The sequence below is a fragment of the Equus asinus genome, chromosome 27 (assembly GCF_041296235.1).
Source record: "Equus asinus isolate D_3611 breed Donkey chromosome 27, EquAss-T2T_v2, whole genome shotgun sequence".
In the NCBI taxonomy this organism is placed as follows: Eukaryota; Metazoa; Chordata; class Mammalia; order Perissodactyla; family Equidae; genus Equus; species Equus asinus.
The window spans coordinates 38,832,390-38,852,099 of NC_091816.1; the positions used below are offsets into that span (position 1 = coordinate 38,832,390).

At 45.7% G+C, this 19,710-nt stretch overlaps 1 protein-coding gene across 5 annotated transcripts in view; it reads left to right on the forward strand.

Annotated features, from left to right (window-relative positions):
• TDRP (testis development related protein) overlaps window positions 1-16,761 on the forward strand; it is a 54,385-nt gene extending 37,624 nt beyond the window's left edge. For all 5 annotated transcript variants that reach the window (XM_070500102.1, XM_070500103.1, XM_044760562.2 and 2 more), the window contains 2 exons: window positions 12,654-12,757; window positions 14,183-16,761. In XM_070500102.1, the coding sequence (XP_070356203.1) occupies window positions 12,654-12,757; window positions 14,183-14,528 (450 nt within the window). In that variant the 3' untranslated portion in view covers window positions 14,529-16,761. The remainder of the gene's footprint in view (window positions 1-12,653; window positions 12,758-14,182) is intronic.
• Window positions 16,762-19,710: the final 2,949 nt, after the last annotated feature.

Consider the following 19,710-nt stretch of genomic DNA (forward strand, 5'->3'; position numbering starts at 1 on the left):
TGTTGCTGCTGCCGCTTCTGCTGCAAACATGGGTGGAGAGTAAGACTAAATTTAAGGCATAGGTATGTGAGTCATCTCTTTACAAGGCAAGAAAAGTTAAAATGGTACCAGTGCCGGTAGGGTCCGGCCATTGGGTGGTCCCACAACTTTTAGATAAGAATCAAACCGGATTGAGTAAATGGCAGAAGTCACCGCTTAAATACTATCTTCAGCTAAAGACAAAGGAGGATTTTGGGCGGGTGGGGTCAGTTACATGAGGTTGTCAGACAGTAAAAAACTTAAGTCCTTGCCTTCCCCATTAAGAGTTTCCAGAGATAAGGCCATCCTGCCTTCTTCCTGGCACAGAGAAGGAGGCATCTTTACAGATGGAGGTTTCCCTTACAAATGTAAATGTTTCTCAACAAAGGGCAAGCAAACTCTGTTCCTTGGAGCCTGCTTCTCATCTGCAGTTTTAAAATTAACTAGCCTAAAAATCCTCATCGCCATGACAGAGAACATTGGCCTCAGGTTTTACGTAGCTGGCTGTGCACATTTACCTCCCTCCCATCCACATGAGGAAATGCACTGAGTGTGATTGGCTGTGGGGATGAGAGCCCTTTTTAGTGAGGGGAGGAAATCACTTGTGTCAGGTCACACACTGGGTCACACATCTCCCACCTAGTGGGGATAACCATGACACTGAAGTCATACTCTGTCACCACAGAATGTTAACAGTCTTTTCCTAAAAAAATACTAGGATACATGGCCTAACAAAGATTTTTAATTTTTTTTCTGACCTATGAACTTAAGTACCTTTAAAAAGTACACACACAATTGCCTGTATTAAAGCATCAACATTGCAGGGGGTCTGGATTGGACTGGTATCCGTGGGTTATGTGGCGTACATGGAATCTGACCAGAGCATTTTATTGTATTCTTATTAGTCATCTCTTGCATTAGTTTCTCTTTTTCAAAGATATTTTGGTGTATTTCTCTTGTCCCCATCATTGAAATGGTACATCTCATTTATCACCATTCAGCTTTGATGTGATTTTTCTTGCTCTGATAAAATTTGTGTTTTGATCCTCTTTTAGACCAAGGGTTGCATCAGGCAGCCTGGGGGGGCAGGTAGCTATTGCTGTCTCACAGTGGGTGAATATTATGCTTCTTGGTTACATACTATGTGGGAAAATTTGATGAGAAATTTGCATCTGTTCCATTTGGATTATTAAAGCCTTTAAAGCTAGAGTTTTATATTTGAGAAAAAATAGAATAAAATGCAAATGACACTACATTTTGTTCTTTAAGTAGCTTCGGGACATTTTGTTCAAAATTTAAGGTTACAAATTGTGAAACTAGGTTTTGTTGAGATATAATTGACATGTAGCACAGTAGAAGTTTCAGGTGTGCAGTTTCACATATATAGTGAAATGATGACAACAAGAAGTTTAGTTAATATCCATCTCATAGAGATGCAAAAAAACAGAAGAATGTTTTTTCCCTTGTGATGAGAACTCTTAGAATTGGCTCTTTTAGCAACTTTCCTATGTATCGTACAGCAGTATTGTTACCACACAAAGATGGGGACCTCTGCCTGATGGGCATAAAAAGCCAATTATTACAGCATCAGCTTTTGAGAAAAGAAGAGGCTTTATTATGAGGCCGGCTAGCAAGGGAACAGAAAGCAGAGTTCTCAGATGTCTCCTTGATTCAGGGTTGAGGGCAAAATTTAAGAGGTATGGAGAAGAGACTGGTATGTGGAAATGCTGGCAGGGCAAGCTTTGATTGGAGGGCTTGAAACATTCATGGTGAAGTTTTAAACATTTATGGTGAGGTGTGGAAGGGGCGTTAACACAGGATCTTCCTAGACAAAGACCCCTCCCTTACGAGAGTCCGACATTCAAGTTCTGGTTGTGTCCTGGTCCTTTGGTCCTGTGGGCGAGACTCTTTGGTTCCAGTGTCATTTCAGGTCAGGATTTTCTCCTCTGCACGTGCTCTGGCTGTGTGACTTCTAGATTTTGCCTCTGAAAAGCAACTCTGAGTCACTCTGCTGCTAGGATGGGGTCAGTTGGAACTCGTCCTGGTGGCCCGTGGTGCAGCACTGGCTCTGCCATCACGCCCACGTTGCATCCCCAGGATCCGTTCATCGTGACCAAGGTGTGCACCTTTTGACCTCCTTCCTCCACTTCCCCCGTCCCTCACTCCCACCTCTGGTACCACAAATCTGATCTCTTTTTCTATGAGTTTGGGTTTTTTGGTTTTTATAAGATTCTGCTAATAAGTGAGATCATGTGGTATTTGTCTTTCTCTGACTTATTTCCCTTGGCATAAGGCCCTCAAGGTCCATTCATGTTGTCACAAATGGCAAGATTTCCTTTCCTATCTACTTCCTATATGTATATACACACCACGTTTTCTTTATCCATTCATCCATTGATGGACACTTAGGTTATTTCCATGTCTTGGCTGTTGTGAATAACGCTGCTGTGAATGTGGGACTGCAGACATCTTTTTAAGGTTTCCTTTGAATATATTCCCAGAAGTGGAATTCCTGGATCATATGGTACTTCTATTTTTATTTATATTTTTGAGGGACCTCCATACTGTTTTCCATAGTATCTGCACCAATTTACAATCCCACCAACAGTGCACAAGGGTTCCCTTTTCTCCACATCTTCACCAACACTTGTTATCGCTTGTCTTTTTGGTAATAGCCATTCTATTGGTGAGGTGATGTCTCATTGAGGTTTTGATTTGCATTTCTCTGATGATTAGGTGATACTGAGCACCTTTTCATGTACCTGTTGGCCATTCGAATTATCTTCTTTGGAAAAATGTCTATTTAGGTCCTTTGCCCATTTTTAAATTGGATTATTGTTGTTTTGTTATTGAGTTGTATGAGTTCTTTTATATATTTTAGGTATTAATCCCTTATCAGATATATGATTTGCAAATATTTTTTCCCATTTCATAGGTTTTTTTGTTTTGTTGATCATTTCTTTTGCTTTGCAGATGCTTTTTAGTTTGGTGTAGTCCCACTTGTTTTTTATTTTGTTGCTTATGCTTTAGGTGTCATATCCTAAAAATCATTGCGAAGACACATGTCAAGAAGCTTTTTTCCTATGTTTCCTTCTAAGAGTTTTATGGTTTCCAGTCTTATATTTAAATCTTTAATTCATTTTGAGTTAATTTTTGTGTATTTGTAAGATAGTGGTCCAATTTCATTCTTTTGCATGTGGCTGTCTAGTTTTCCCAGCACCATTTATTGAAGAGACTGTCTTTTCTCCATTGAATATTCTTGGATCTCTTGTCAAATACTAGTTGACCATATATGCATCAGTGTTTTTCTGGGCTCTCTGTTCTGTTCCATTGATCTATGTGTCTGTTTTTATGCCAGTGCCATACTGTTTTGATTAATCTAGCTTTATAATAGAGCTTGAAATCAGGAAGTATGATGCCTCCTGCTTTGTTGTTCTTTCTCAGGATTGCTTTGGCTCTTCAGGGTCTTTTGTGGTTTCATTCAAATTTTAGGATTGTTTTTTCTACTTCTGTAAAAAATTCCATTGACATCTTGATAGGGATTGGATTGAATCTAGAGATGGCTTTGGGTAGTATGGACATTTTCACTGTATTCTTGCAGTCCATGAACATGTGATACCTTTCCAGTTATTTGTGTCTTCTTCAATTTCTTTTCATCAGTGTCGTGTAGTTTTCAGTGTAGAGATCTTTCAGCTCCTTGGTTAAATTTATCCCTAAGTATTTTATTATTTTTGATGCTATTGTAAGTGGGATTGCTTTCTTTGTTTCTTTTTCAGATAATTCATTGTTAATGTATAGAAAGGCTATTGACTTTGAATGTTAAATTTTGTACCTTGCAACTTTACTGAATTTATTGATTAGATATAACAATTTTTTGGTAGAGTGTTTTTAGGATTTCCTGTATATAAAATCATGTGTTCTGTAAATAGAGACAATTTCACTTCTTCCGTTCCAGTTCTCTTGCTCTTTCTTTCTTTTTCTTGCCTGATTGCTCTGGCTAGGACTTGCAGTACTATGTTGAATAGGAGTGATGAAAGTGGGCATCCTTATTTTGTTTCTGATTTTAGAGGAGTATGATATTAGCTATGGGCTTGTCATTTATGACTTTATTATGTTGAGGTATATTCTTAGTTAAGAGTTTTTATCATTAATGGATGTTAAATTTTGTCAAAAGCTTTTTCTGTGTCTGCTGAGATATGATTTTTTTTCTTTCATTCTATTAATGTGATGTATCGTATTTATTGATTTGTGTATTTGAACCATCCTTGCATCTTAGGGATAAATCCCACTAGATCGTGGTGAATGATCCTTTTAATGTATTGGTGAATTTGGTTTGCAAGTATTTTACTGGGAATTTTTGCATCTGTTTTCATCAGGGATCTTAGCCAGTAATGTTCTTTTCTTGTAGTGTCCTTTTCTGGCTTTGGTGTCAGGGTAATGCTGGCCTTGTAACATGAGATTGGGAATGTTCCCTCCTGTTCAGTTCTTTTTGGGGAGTTTTAGAAGGATTGGCACTAATTCATTAAATGTTTGGTACAATTCACCAGTGAAGCCTTCTGGTCCTAGGCTTTTCTTTGTTGGGAGATTTATTATTGAATCAGTCTACTTACTAGTAAATGGTCTATTCAGATTTCCTATTCTTGATTCAGTCTTGGTAGGTTGTATGTTTCTAAGAATTTTTCTATTTCTTCTAGGTTGTCCAGTTTGTTGGCACATAGTTGTTCATGGTAGCTTCTTATGATCCTTTGTATTTATGTGCTATCAGTTGTGGGTCTCCTTTTTCACTTATAATTTTGTTGATTTGGGTCCTCTCTCTTTTTGCCTTGGTGAGTCTAGCTAATGGTTTGTCGATTTTTATGTTTTCAAAGAACTAACTCTTAGTTTTGTAAATCTTTTCTATTGTTTCCTTGTTCTCTATTTCATTTATTTCTCTAATCTTTATTATTTCCTTCTTTCTGCTAACTTTGGGCTCATTTTTTTCTTTGTCTAGTTCCTTGAGGCATAGAGTTACAGTATGTATTTGAGATCTTTCTTGTTTCTGTATGAACTTCCCTCTTAGAACTGCTTTTGCTGCATCTCATAAGTTTTGGTATATTGTGTTGCCATTTTCATTTGTCTCAAGATACTTTTTTATTTCCCATTTAATATCTTCTTTGATCCATTGGGGTTGTTCAGGGGAGTGTTGTTTAATTTCCGTGTATTCATGAGTTTCTTTAAGGGGATTATTCTGAATTCTGTGACAGTTCATAGATAACCATTTCTTTAGGGTCAGTTATTGGAACTTTATTAGTTTCCTTTGATGGTGTGTTTATCTGCTTTTTTGTGATGCTTGATTCCTTACATTGATATCTGTGCATTTGAGTAAGTGGTCTCCTCATCCAGGCTTTATAGGTTTGCTTTGTTAGAGACGGTTCTTTACCAGTCAGTTCATGTTGGGTTTCTGGATGTGTCAGCTGGTGATGTCCTTGGGCATGTTGGGGCTTGTTATCAGGGTCTGCTCTTTGGCAGGGCCACTATCTGAGCCCTGAAGTTGGCAGTATAGGGGTGCCACTGGCTGAGAATAGTTGGATAGGACTGCTGGTTTGGTTCCCTGTCCAACCATGGCTGTGGGATGGGGTCTGTGGCTGCTTGGGTTCTCTGGTCATGCTTCCTAGATGGTCAGGACAGGGTACTATACCCAGCAGCAGGCGGGGCTCTGAATTAGCTTCCCTGCCTTGGCGAGCCAGCAGGATGGACTCCATAGCCTACACGGTTTGTTGTTGGGGGATCCAAATCAGGCAAGATTGCATGCTGAATTCCCTGGCCAGACAGGGCCACCAGTTTTGCTCCAGAAATAGGGAAAACCTTGGACCGTGCTCTCTGCTTAAGTGCCATTATAAGTAGGGCTGTCGGGTGGGCTCCACAGCCTCCTGTGTGCTCTGGCTGGGCTCCCTGGTGGGGTGGGCTGAAGGCTGTATTCTCAATGGGCGGGGCTGCAGATCAGTGTCCCTGCCTGGGTGGAGCAGGAGCAGTGGCTCCTAGGATGGCAAGGCTCTTTGTGGTCTTGACTCAGTCTGGCCTGCACCCCACGTCCCTTGGCTTAATGGTGCCACTGGCCTTGCTCTGTCTGCCAGACTCTCTGCTCAAGCATCGCTGGGCTTCACAGCTTCCAGGTGTTTGGGCCAGGCTTTCTGGTCGGGCAGGGCCAGGAGCTGCACTCAGCAGTGGGCAGTGTTGTGACTCAGATCCCTTGCCTGGGTCGGGGCAGACCAGGCTGCAGGGCTGGCAAGGCTCTTTGTTTGAGAACCCAAATCTGGCAGACCTGCACCCTGCTGAGTTCCCTGGTCAGACTACACGCTTCTTCGCTCTGCAGAGCAGATGACCAAAGCCGCTGGATGGGATTGCTGCCTAGGCTCGGTAGGGAGGGGCGTGGTCTGCCAAGATCTGACTGCAGCCCCTCCCCCTTCTCTGTCACAGTCTGCTTACCAGTGGTCAAGCCCCAAAGATTCCCCTGCAGCCCCTGTGGGGCAAGACTTGAGTGGGCGTGCTGAGAGAGCTGGGTGTCCCTCATGGGCCCTCTTTCCCCCTGGAGAAACTCTCCCAAGCTCAGTTGTTTTTAAAGCACTTTCCAGAACGCCATCTCTCTTGTGTTTTGCACTTGGAGCTGAGAATCTTAGACCTGCAGGGCTGGGGGCCTGCAGGTGGGCTCGCAAGTGCTCACCTGGACTGGGTGCTGGCCACCAGAGGGGTGTCGGGCCTCTTGCAAGAACACATTTCATGAGAAGATGCTTGCACTAAATCACTCCAACAAGAAGAATTCTGGTAAATTATGGCTGGTGTTAAGTTTCTTTCTAGGATTTCATAGATTTTTTCCCCTTGGTGCATGAAGTACTTTTTACAACTGAGGTATGGCCAGAAGGGAAAAATAATTCTTCCTTGTTCTGTGCTGGAACTCAATCTTGTTTCTTTAGCCCAACTTCTTGGGTACCACTTGAGGTTATATAACACATTACGTTTGTCTTCATTCTTTTGACTGTCCTTTCTCCCTGAATCTAATCTTAGTTATAGAGTGTTTTGACCCCTGATGCTCCTGTCTCCAGAAGGCGTTTGGCTGTGTCTTGTCTTTCGTAAAGAATGTGTCCGCTTGGTGTTCTGCTCTCTGAAGATGAAAACTCGCCTCCCCCACAGCGTGAACAGGGCTTCCATTGAACACAGCCTGTGATTCTAACCCAGCTCTGGAGAACCTTCATTTCCTTGTGAGCAAGGCTGTTCACTGGCCCCTTCAGAATGGCATTTGTAAAGGGTGGCTCCCCTGATGTTAGGAGCAGGGCCCTGGTGTCAGACTGGGTCACTGGGACCTGTTGGGCAGGTCCATTCCTGTCTCTGGGTGACGCCTTGGCGTGGGGCTCAGATGTGAATGTGGAACATTACAGGTAGAGCACAGTTTGTTGAATGTGTCTTCAGTGAACTGTGTCTGGCATTGATGTCTTCTCTTGGGATTATTAAATCCACTGTGAGGACTACAGCTCTGGTAGGTCAGTGCCTGACCTGAAGTGGGGACCCAGGTCACATCGCTGAAATGGCCCCACCTCCTGCAAGCAGCAGGCGGTTCCTCTGGGTACCGTGTTGTGTATGGACGTTTCCTCTCAAAACTCCTTGCTGTTTTGTCTGTGTGGATGCCGTCAGTTACCGCTATCAATGTGACTTTATGTGACTTCAGCCTTTTCTGATTACTCATCTGTCACAGAGAAAGAAAGGTTTCCTCACTTGTTCTCTCTTTGATTCCTTTCCGATGGCTCCAGGCACCGTGTCACAGCTGTGACCTGGGACCTCTGCTTGTTGGGGGAATGGAGCCTTGCCCTGAGGTCACCTAGCAGGTATTTCCAGCACTCTTGCATGACGTGTGGCAGTGGCACTGGTGTTGTGAGTCCACACAACCACAAGTGTGGATTCACAAGTGGGGCACGGATGTGGTGTCTAGGGGAGGGGCTACCTACAGACGCAGAGCCTGGCCGAAGTAGGGGAGCTGAGGCGAGCTGGTGGGCGGGAGAGGCAGGAAGAAAGCTGCCCTTCTTGAGGGGCAGCGAGTTGGGGTAACGACTGCACATGTAAATGGAAGTGCCCAGTGTCCACTGGGAGGTTGGGTCTGAGGTTTGTTAGAGTTCTGAGTCTGAGACAGGCCCTGAAGCTCCTCCACATGAAGGTGGAGGGAGAAAGGGCTGTTCGCCTCATGCAGGTCTCTCCACCCACCCAGAGGGTGCGTGCAGTTCTGCATCTCATTTATAGGTGAGAAAAAACAGGAAATGGGGGATTTAAGGGCAGGGGAGAGGGGAGAGGGGAGAGGGGAGACGGGAGAGATGCTGTAAGCCAGTGCCTGTTCCTGTGAACCCCAGGGTTCCTATACAGCTTTAGGCCTCACGTCCTGAACTCGGGGAAGGCTGCGTGTGGTTTGTGTTGAGGTGTTTATTATTTAAAATAATGTGGTAAGGTGCTTCTTTTGGTGGTGTTTTTATTTGCCTGTGGTGTAATATTGAGTCAGACTTGCCACGGCTTTGTGGCCTAAATCCGAGATTACTGCACCATTTGGGCCATCTGAGTGATGGTGTGAAGTTTCTGGCCTGCAGGCTGGGGAGTGGTTGCATCAGTGCTTCCTCTTCTCCCTGATTTTATTGAGAAATAATCAATATACGTTACTGTATAAATTTAAGTGTACAGCATGAGGGTTTGATTTACATACATTGTGAAATGATTTCCGTAGTAGGTTCAGTCAACCATCCATCATCTCATTTAGACACAATAAAAAGAAAAGAAAAAATTTCTCCTTGTGATCAGAACTCTTAGGATCCACTCTCTCTGCTTTTTTTTGGTGAGGAAGATTGGCCCTGAGCTAACATCTGTTGCCAATCTTCTTCTTTTTGTCCTCCCCAAAGCCCCAGCACATAGTTGTATATCCCACTTGTAAGTCCTTCTAGTTCTTCTGTGTGGGATGCCACCACAGCATGGCTTGATGATTGGTGTGCAGGTCCATGCCCAGGATCCGAACCAGGGGCCCCTGGGCCCCTGAAGTGGAACATGCAAACCTGACCACTTAGCCATGGGGCCAGCCCAGGATCCACTCCTAACTTTCCTGTGTGTCATACAGCAGTGTTAGCTGTAGTCACCCTGCTCTACATTATATACCCAGTACTTATTTATCTAACTGGAACTTTGTACCTTTTGACTACCTTCCTCCAATTCTCCTCCCCCACCCCCCATCTCTGGTAACCACAAATCCTGTCTATTTTTCTATGAAGTGGTGTTTTTTGTATGTTTTGTTTTGTTTAGCTTCCACATATAAGGGAGATCATAGAGTATTTGTGTTTCTCCGTCTGACTTATGTCACTTAGCATAATGCCTTCAAGGGCCATCCGTTTTGTTCAAATGGTAGAATTTCTGTGTTTTTTACGGCTGAATGATACTCCGTTGTATCTATATACCACATTTTCTTCATCCGTTCATCTGTCAATGAATGCTTAGGTTGTTTCCATGTCTTGGCTATTGTGAATAATGCAGCAGTACTTTCTGAGCTTTGAATAAGTTCTTGTCTGCTAGATTAGATAACATTTATTGAATGAATGAATATATCCAAATCTCACTGTGGGTCCGGTGGGGCAAGGACAGAGGCCATCTGCGTACCCCTGACTAGATGTGCCTGACTGTTTCCATCTGAGGAATCTCGCAGTGTCTCAGTTCATGGGAAGCTCGAGGAGTGTGCCCGAGTCGGAATCATCTTCAGTGTATTGGTAGAGTTAAGAGGATTTACATGCTTACAGTCTCAGGATTGACTGCTCTCCAGAAATACTTTAAATGGCTAGAATCACCTGCATCTGCCATTCCATCAGCCTGTGCTCCATGTGACACCGGCGTCTTCAGTGCTGTTGAAAACATCAGAGGCCTTCTCGGCCGCCACGGTTCCAGGTCCTGCAGCAGAGACCTGGATTCAGACACTGTCTCTTCCCCCAGACCATCCTGAGAATTAACTGAGAGCTCTCCTTCCATCCAGAGCCTTTCAGTCTAGTGACAGTGGCAGAAGAGTGTGGATGCAGAGTGAGCGCCCTGCCGTGTGCAGCAGTTTCCACCGGAGCCTGGGATCCTTGAGGACTCTGGGGGTGGGTGGTCCATCCTTTCTGAAAAGGGCTGGATCCGTAGAACCTTGATGCTATCCACACCTCTTGCGACAGCTGTAGCTGAGGCTCCTGAAGGCTGAGGAAGAACACCAGGGCCGTGGTGCAGTGTCTGTCTGTCTGCGAGGGCCAACGATGATGGGTCTCAGTTCTGCTCATTTCTCCTGTGACGTCGTCTCAAGTCCTCCACCTTCTTGGTCGTGTCCCTCGCACTGACGCCCCGTTTTCAAGTGTTCACCTTCACTTGTACATCCAGCGACTCCAGGCTGACCCCCAGGCCATGGAGCACAGCTGTGTTCTCTAAATGAATAGTCTGCAAATGTTGATTTCTATCTGTTTCATTTCATAAAAAGTTAGACACTAATCACTAATTAGTGACTAGACACTTAATCAGCCTCTAATTTGCCATCGACTCCTTGGGGCTGCGAAGACTGCCCCCAGGCTTCCTGTTAGCCCTCGCTAACCTGCTCATTTTACCCCCGTCGTTTCTGCTTATCTTCTGCAGCTGAGCCCAGTTTCATTCCCCCTCTCATGGCTACATGTGAATTTCTGGATCTGAGTAAGACCGTTTAGCCGTTCGACACGCACCTTCACTGTTGCTGCATCTCTGGGAAGTTTCTCTCTCACTTTCCTTTTACTTGTTGGTTTTTCCTCTTCTAGGACATCTGTTTGAAGTTTGTTAACTAGAGACTATTTTTTGCATCTTCTTCCTGATGATTTCCGTGGAAACACTAGGTCATGTTAAATTTCAGTAATTCCACTTTCCTATCAGTTTTCATTATGATATCAGAAATGGAATTGTAGGGGCACTGCCTTCAGTGCACTGAGGGGTGTGGAGTGAGTGACGTTGGAACTGGTGCCACCACTGTCGCTGGAGAAAGAGACCTAGGTGACCAGCTGTAGGACAGGTCTGTACCCACTGATGTGGACGGGGCGGGTCTAGCTCTTGTAGGGAGCTCACTGTAAGTAGCGGGGTCAGCGCAGGAGCTCCGAGTGAGACGTGGCTTCAGGCTGGCTTCATGCTTTCTGGCACTTTGCTTCGGTCAAGTTCCTCGAGGTCTTCGAGCTGCAGTCCCCTCTCTCGTAACAGCACAGCCTCCGTCCCGTGCTGGTTCCGATTGAGTGTGCAGCGGGTGGGGTCCTGACAGGGCGCGCTTGGCACAGAGCACCTGCACACGCTCCTTCCACTGACTCCTTCTGGGTCTGCCAGGTCAAATCGAGTATTATGTTCTTAACAAGTTTGGGCTTCTGAACAGGATCTCTGTTGTTGGCTGACCATTGCCTCCTGCAGGAGCGCCCTCATGTGCTGGAGCCCTGGAGAGGACAAAGTTCCGGTCCTTTACCCAGCATGCACACGAGCATTCCACAGCCATTACGGTAGCTCTTGTGGTTGTGGATTTTTGTATAGCATGTGAGGTGGTAAACCGATCCCCCCCCCCCCCTTCTTTCTGACCTTATGATTTCTTTTGGAGTGGGCCCAACAGCTGCTCTCGTTTCTCAGTCCCTTGTTCATGGGCACGCACATCTTTCTAACTGGGAGCTGTCTGTGTGCCCCTTCTCTCTAAGGACTTGGGACCTCTGCCCAGAGGGGAGTCAGGGATCCTGGCCTGATGGAAGTCAAAGGCGGAACTGCAGGGTTTCCTGGTTAGTTTTCTAGGACTCCCCGCCTGGCACTGGGCTGCCCACAGCAGTGGGTCCTCGATCACAGGGCCACCGTGGTCGTTGGGCGACCTCGTCAGGTTAATGAGGTGCATTTATTTTCTGTTCTAATGGTGTTTCCCATCACTGCGATCGTGCAGTTCAATATTCAGTCGCTTTATTTTTATATTGCGTTTTTAACATTTCAAGGTATTTTAAAGCTAGGTCTGCCCCATGGGAGATACCCTCCTCCACGCCCCTCTCTCCTTCCCCAAAAGAACAGAAAGGAGCACTAGCCATGGGATTATGGGCTCTAGGGTGTGTTAAGTTAGCTCATGTGAAAGGCACTTGACACACAGGACTTCCAGGAAATGTTAGCTCCTTTTTCTCCATTCCTTCCTTCTTATTAATGTAGTTCTTTGAATCTAAGATGCCAGGCATTAATTATAAGATGCATCCTTATTTCAGAAATGAAACAGCTAAGACAAAATCATTTGTCTAGAACCAACAAAATGCGTTATTTCTTCTCCAAAGTCTAACTCTCCTGAGCCTGGAGAGACCCCAGTCCTGCTTGTGTGGGCAGCTTCGTCATCCCAGGCTGGCTTGGGTAGCATGTGATTATTGGTTGGTCTGTTACTAAATGTGGGTGAGTGTCGTGAACAGCATGGACAGCTGATGGGACTGTGGTCCCGGACGCCCGATTGCCTGCAGCTGGTGGGAACTGAGATGTGTGCAGACACACAAGGTAAGGGAGTCTGTGCTGCCTCTCCTGCGTTTCAGCTCCATGCGTACCGAGTTACCGCACTGCGACTTCTATTTACTACGTCAGAGCTCATCTTTTTCTTACCTTATCAGGTTCAGGGAGCAAGTTTCCGAGGCTGGAAAGAAGTGACCTCTCTGTTCAATAAAGACGATGAACAGCGTCTGCTGGAGAGCTGTGAGTCTCCCAGGTCTAAAGGGTGAGTCACAGGGCCGCTGCTGTGGGGCTCGCGGAATTGCTCTGTCCCTCCCTCTGTCCCTGTCTGTCCCTCTGTCCCTCCCTCCTGAGTGGCAGATGGATAGCTAACAGGGCAGCGTGATGTGACAGTTAGGGTTTCCTTTCCCCTTGTGAGTAAAGAAAAATGAGTTATACAGATTTCGATGTTCTAGAGACAAAAAGAAAGAAAATAAAACGTACTCTTGGTACAACGTCATGAGGTTAAGTCTAAGCACTTTGAAAGGTTATGGAAAAGTGGAAAGAAAGTTTCTCAGACCAGCTCTCGAACTTAGACTGTGAACTGAACTTAGCCTTAGAGCAGCCTGTAGCCATGCTTGAGGTGTTTAGTAGTTTCAGAAAACCAAGAAAAAAGGTTTAAAAATGAAATGGATGCATAAACTGCAAAAAGTTTTATGGAAATGAATATGTTTAAACTGACATATTGCTGCTAGTTTATAATAAATACTTGGAGATTTTAAAAAGTGTGCTTAAAGATGAAAATATAGATTCAGTGACAACCTGATCGTATTGCCAGTGGCATGTTTTTTGATTAGAGGGTGATCTTGGCAAGTCTAACAGTAAACCCTGTGCTTGTCTGAGGACCGCGGCTGCCTGGGCAGCACTGCTCTGCACCCACTGGCGCTGTGAGGCCGCCTCTGGCCACGTGGCCCTGACTGCACTGCACTGCCTCCTCTCTGTGAGGACCATGGAAGTCGGTCCTCGTGACTGTCAGCGTGGCGGCTAATACATCACCGTCTCCTGGAGGGCCCTGAAGAAATGCCTGTGTCCTGGCCCCTCAGTCTAATTAAATGAGACCCTCTAGGGGTAGGGCCTGGACACTGGTGCTTTAACACCATGTCCTGGGGATGCTCTCAGCAGTCAGGCTGCGGGACCTGTGGCCCTGAGTACCCTGTGAGCTGTCTCCACCACCACTCGGCCATTCTTCCCTATGGTAGACAGTGTTCTGAATTCTTAGTTTTTGTTCAGCAACTTAACCTACTAAATGCTTGAGACTAGTGTGTATGTGAATAACCATGTTGAAATCCGATTTGATAAATGGAAGGACCCCCCCAGTCCTGGGTCTGGACCCTGTGTTTTTATTTCGGCTGCTCAGATACTCTCATATTGCCTTTAGTATCTTCCCGTCTGAGAACTAGTTCTTTGCTCGTGTATTGCCTAGTGTGGTATCTTCAAATATGGCCTTCATAAGTTTCATTAATAACATATAGTGACTAGTTTTTCCTTATTAATTTTAATGTTTAAAATTTTACACATAGATTTGTATTATGTGTACTTCCTGAACAATTTAAACTTTTTTAGAAAAGGAACCTTATATTTATAAAATGAACACAATTTGAGGCCCTAAGATCATTGGATCACCAACACTTAACTCTTTCATCTCCTACAGAACTAATTTACGATTAAAAGAAGAGTTGAAGACAGAGAAGAAATCTGGATTTTGGGATAATTTGGCTTTAAAACAGAACATACAGTCGAAGAAACCAGATGAGATTGAAGGTTGGGAGCCTCCAAAACTTGCTCTTGAAGATGTGGCAGCTGATTCGAATGACGCCTTGAATGACCATGCGTCACGTCCAGGCTGGGAGGAGGACCCCAAGGGCTCCACCAAGTACACCAGCTTGGCCAGCTCAGGAAACAGCTCCCGCTGGAGCCTCAGGTCAGCGGGGAAGCTGGTCAGTATCAGACGGCAGAGCAAGGGCCACCTGACAGATCACTGGGAAGAGCTGGAGTGACGGCGTCAGAGGAGACACTGGTGACGGAAGCCCACAGTTCCCAAGCATTTCAAACCAAAATTTGCCTAATACTGCACCTTTGTATCTCATTTAATTCAGATTCTTGGCGCTTGGCGTATCATGTTTTTTTATTAGTATATCAAGTTGTTTAGTCTTTCCCATGTTAAAATTCTTTGAGTAGAGCATCCACTCTGCCCATAGTTCATGTTTGGACTTTCTTCACGTGTCGAGTTAGGAAATCCCCCAACACGCTGTGGCTCCTCAGTGGATGTATATGGGGGTTGCACACTGATTGCCTTATTGTAGAAATGTCCACTTCCTAGAGTCCACGTGTGGCTGAAACTGGAGATTTGAACTTGTGCTGCTGTCCCATGAGATACCAGTAATGATTTGCAGTTTGCCACAAAGTCAATTTCATGCCATCCTCGGTCACAGTTCTTTGTTTCATAACATGACACCCTCCTCTTGCATGTAGCATATATGTAGTCTGTGACACACAAGAATGTAGCAGCTGTGCAATTCTCTGTTGCCAGAAACTTCCAATCCAGGTGTAAAATGAATCTTCCAAAGGTTATGTTGAATTGTGTTTAACCTGGCAAATTAAACTTTTTTTCATATTGAATTTAAAAATATGCGAAAAAATTACATACTGGAAAAGCAAAGGCAATATGTGGTCAAGCATGCAGTGCCACTGTCTGCAAACGCATCTTCATCTCTTGCCAGGGAGGATGGTGATGGTGGTTCTTATTTGGAGGTTTTATTTTTACTTCTCTGAATTTTTAAATACTGATCTTTATTTTCTTTTAAAAATTAGTTCTCATTTTTTGATTGCAGATTAAAAGAATGCTGTAATAAGCGTGGATCAATTTTAGTACCTTGATACTTTCAATTTGGTTTAGAAAATATTAACTTGCTCACTATGGAGTTAAAACTGTATATAAAATACTGGAAGTGCCTTTTTCCTGTAATACCCAGGTTTTTGTTTTTTCACAATGAGATGCTTCCTGTGACTGCTGTGAGAGCCCACGAAGCTGCCGTGGCTGACGGAGAGCACCGCTGAGCTGGCTCACTTCCTCTGCCTCTAGACTTGCTTCTGTCCTTACAAAGCCACCCCTGCATCAGGTCTGCCAGGCATGGGCTCCTCGGCAGCACAGCGCTTACCTGCAGGTGCTTGTATCGTAGGGAGCGGTGGTTTGAAAGGAAAGGTGCAGGGTTTTTGTTGGTTAAAGACAAAACCCTCCAATTCTGTGTGCATTCCTCTAGTAAACAACACTGTCCTCGAATTGTTCAGCGTGCACTTCTGTGCTGTTCCCGTGAGCAGACGTTCATTTAACACTCCTGTGGGACGTCCAAGTACGCCTGAGCACAGGACATCCGATGGGTGACAGTGCCTGTCATCTGCCAGTCAATCATCTATCTCTATCATCTCGCTATCCAATATATCTTTTTCTTTTAATAGAACAAGGAATTTACTTGACTGAGCCGTGAAGGGGGGACATGTTTTAAGTGGTGTTAAAATAAAAATCTAGTTTGTGTTAGAACCCTGAAATGGTGGAGATTTTCTTTGTTTCGTAATACAGAGGAAACTTTATAATTTTTAGTCTAATAGCTGAGTTGGAAGATCTCGTTTCCTCAGGTAAAGTTGATCACACAAACATGCCCCGCACCATGATGCGCCCGTGGATGTTAAAGCGGGGGCCGATGTAGCTCTGTCTGGCTGATGGGGTCATGAGGTGCAGGAGGCACACGCTGCGGCTGAGACTGGTGGGGGTGGTCTGTGCCTGGCTGCAGCTTGCTCCCCCTGGAGGTTGTAATGCTAAGTGCCTGTAACTCGGGTAATATATTCGTGATGCACAGCTGGCAAAAGAGTTCTTAATATTGTTTCTCAAAATCTGAAGACAAAGCCAGAATGGGATTGGGATATGCACTATAAATCACATTTTTCTTATCTACAAAGATTAATGTAAAAATGGATTTTTTCTTCTGCTGTATCTGATTAAATGAAAATAAATGTTTGTGATTTTTAATATATTTATTGATGTGCTTTGGGAGAAAACTATTTTTTCTTGATAAAACTTACCAAAGCGACTTTGTTTTGATCACAGGTTAATGAGAGAATGTGGTTTTGATTTTGGAGTTTTTGTTGAATTCTGTAGACACACAACTTCACTGTGTGAAAAGCAAGTTATCTGTGCTCCTTCTGTTTAATAAAATTTGTTTAATACGAAAGTGATTGGCTTCAAAGAAGGTGGAATTCATCCTTAATGCTGAGGGTTTTTTTTTAAAAAAAGGATCATTTGTATCTGCTTTCATTATTAGTTTGCATGATTACTGGCATCTACTTAAAGGTGAATGCTTACGATGACTTTAATCACTTACAGCGAATGGCACTTTTCTTGACACTTTAAACCTCATTTTAAAATGCAAACAACACATGTAGACTTTTTCATAAATAAATGACCAATTTCAACCTAAGTTTTCAAGACATATCTTTTGCATGTTGGAACCGCCTTGTGATGCTGTTTGTCTGTGAATACCCAGTACTGCGCGCTGGTCAGGGTCGAGTGTGCCTTGGGCTCACCCTCCCCTCTTGGTGATAGAGGCCTCTCCTCCCGCAACCGTCCCACCTCCCCGCAGTGCTGCTCCTCCAGCCACCGCCCCTCCGTCCCACGCGCACACACCCTCCCTTTCCTGAGCGACCCAAAGCCTGCCTCGGGGTGTTGGGGTTCTGCCTGACGGTTCAGACCCCAGTCTTCTCACTCCTGGACTTGCGTCACTGACGTCATAGTTATTTCTGGCTGTTGTCATAGGCAACAGTCTCCCTCTCACAATTTACTTGTAGCCATTTACCCACTTTCTGGTTTTTATGGTTATTCCTCAATTGATACTGATTGACTGAACCGAAGACCAACAGACAGGACACTCTCTAAGCTTTAAAGAGTGGCTGAGGCAATTTTTCTAACTTGGTGATAAACTTTTGTGTTTTTTTTTAAATATGTGCAGTTTATTCTAAGTCAACTGTACCACAATAAGCCTTTTTTTTTTTGATTTGCACCTGAGCTAACATCTGTTGCCAATCTTGTTTGTTTCTTTTTCCCTTTTCCCCAAAGCCCCCAGTACACATAGTTGTACATTCTAGTTGTAGGTCCTTCTGGTTGTGGCATGTGGGACACTGCCTCAGCATGGCTTGATGAGCAGTTCCATGTCTGCGCCTGGGATCTGAACCGGCAAAACCCTGGGCTTCCAAAGCGGAGCACCCAAACTTAATCACTTGGCCCCAGGGCCGGCCCCAAACTTTCGTTTTTTAATGTTCAGAATAGTCCAAAGGTGGTCAAACAGTGCTAAATGCCTAACCAAGGAAGCTCGCAGCTGCTGTTTTCTTTTTGGTAGGAAAATAGTGAAAATAATTTTAGCGTGATGGACGTGAGGGAGTAACGCACCCCAAGTGGTCCCGCCCAGCTCCATCATGGGTCCCTGGGGACCCAGAGCCTGCCCACTCTTTCCAGTGTCACTTGTTGCCTCGTGTGCAGAGTTTCTGACTGGGGTGTGATTTGGGATGTGTGTGTGTCAACCCAGCAGATGTAAACTGTGGTGAGAAGTGATTCTTCTCGTGGCCCAGTGTCCTGAAATTCCGCAACTCTGCAGTCGTGGATGTGAGAGCGCAGTGAGGGTTGAACGCATGGTGCTCACTGTGGTGTGAATGACTGTCACAGCCCAGCACCAGGCCTTGCTGAGCTCCACGTCCCCATCTATCAAGTGGGGTCTTCTCCGAGGGGCGTGAGGAGAAAATGAAGCTGTGAGATACTGACACTCTTGGTTTCCTCTCATAACTTCATCCTGAGTGACTGTAACCGAATGGCAGATGGAGAGCACTGAGTAACTCCTGCACACTTCAGACACTTCAGCGCGAGGAACCTAATGCAGGTGCGACGGGGCGGCCAGTGCTGCCCGCCCCTCCTTGGCGTTAGGATTAATCCGGCTGACTTCTGTTAGGGGGCAGGGTGAAGGTGCCACTGCCTTGCGTGCCTGGGAGCTGCCAGAAAGGCAGAGGCACAGCTGTGCCTGGTGTAGATGGCACAGGGTCCTATAGGAGGGTGGCCACATTCCTGGCTGAGGTCAGGGCAGGAAGGGTGCTGGCAGTGGGTCGCTCTGCTCTTCTGGGGCTCAGCTCCTTCGGAGGAGTCCCTGGGACAGGGGGATGGGTCTCCCGTGTGCCGTGGCGCAGCGGGTCTCCTAGATACCCCGTGCGCACAGGCCCCTCGCATCCTTGGCCGAGTGATGACCCACTGGGGACCCACCTCTAAAGCCAGAGAACCTGTGCTGAGGGACAGTCCCTGGGCCCTGGAAGTTTCCACAGCAGTGTAGTCGATCTCCTCACCTCATCACTAATGCTGTAACCCCTTCTCTCACGCTTTAGGGGTCAGCCTAACATCCCTTCCATGGAGTCATCTTCCCTTACAATCTGGACTTCGACGCTATGCTCCCATAACAACTTGTTTTCTTTTCATTATGCCTCTAAGGTTTGAACACAGATGTCTTTGCTCCCCTGCCGCATCCTCCCCAGGGAAGGCCTGCAAGGGGTCTGTGCTGGAGGTGGGATGAAGGCTCCAGAGCTGGAGGAGATTCGAGCTCTGGCGATGGGGGGCGGGCGACTCTGGAGTCTGCAGAGCCTGAGAGCTGCTGCTCCTGCCTGTGCTGGGCGGGCTCAGCTCCAGCCACGTAACAAACACACACCACAGATGGAGACTTAAACAACAGACCTTTATTTCTCGCATCCTGGGGGCAGGAAGATTCCGTTCCCAGGGAGGGCCTGCTTTCTGACTCTCAGACAGCAGCCTTCTCACTGTGTCCGTCCTCACGTGGTGGACGGAGGGGCTCTGGTCTCCGCCTCTCAGAATGTCCAGAATCCCATTGTGGGGGCCGCCCTCATCTAACCCTACTCACCTCCCACAGGCCCCACCTCCTAACACCATCCCATGGGGGTTGGAGCTCTGACTGAATCCCAGGGTCATCAGCATGCAGTCTGCTAATTAGCAGGCAGGAGGTCACGGGTTGGGGGGTCATAGGGTTGGGGGTCATAGGCCGTGGAGTCGCTTCCCTGGGTTTGAGGCCCAGTCCCACGACTTAGCACCATGTGGCCTTGTGCATCGTCACCAAGAGACCGTTTCTCCATGCAGAATGG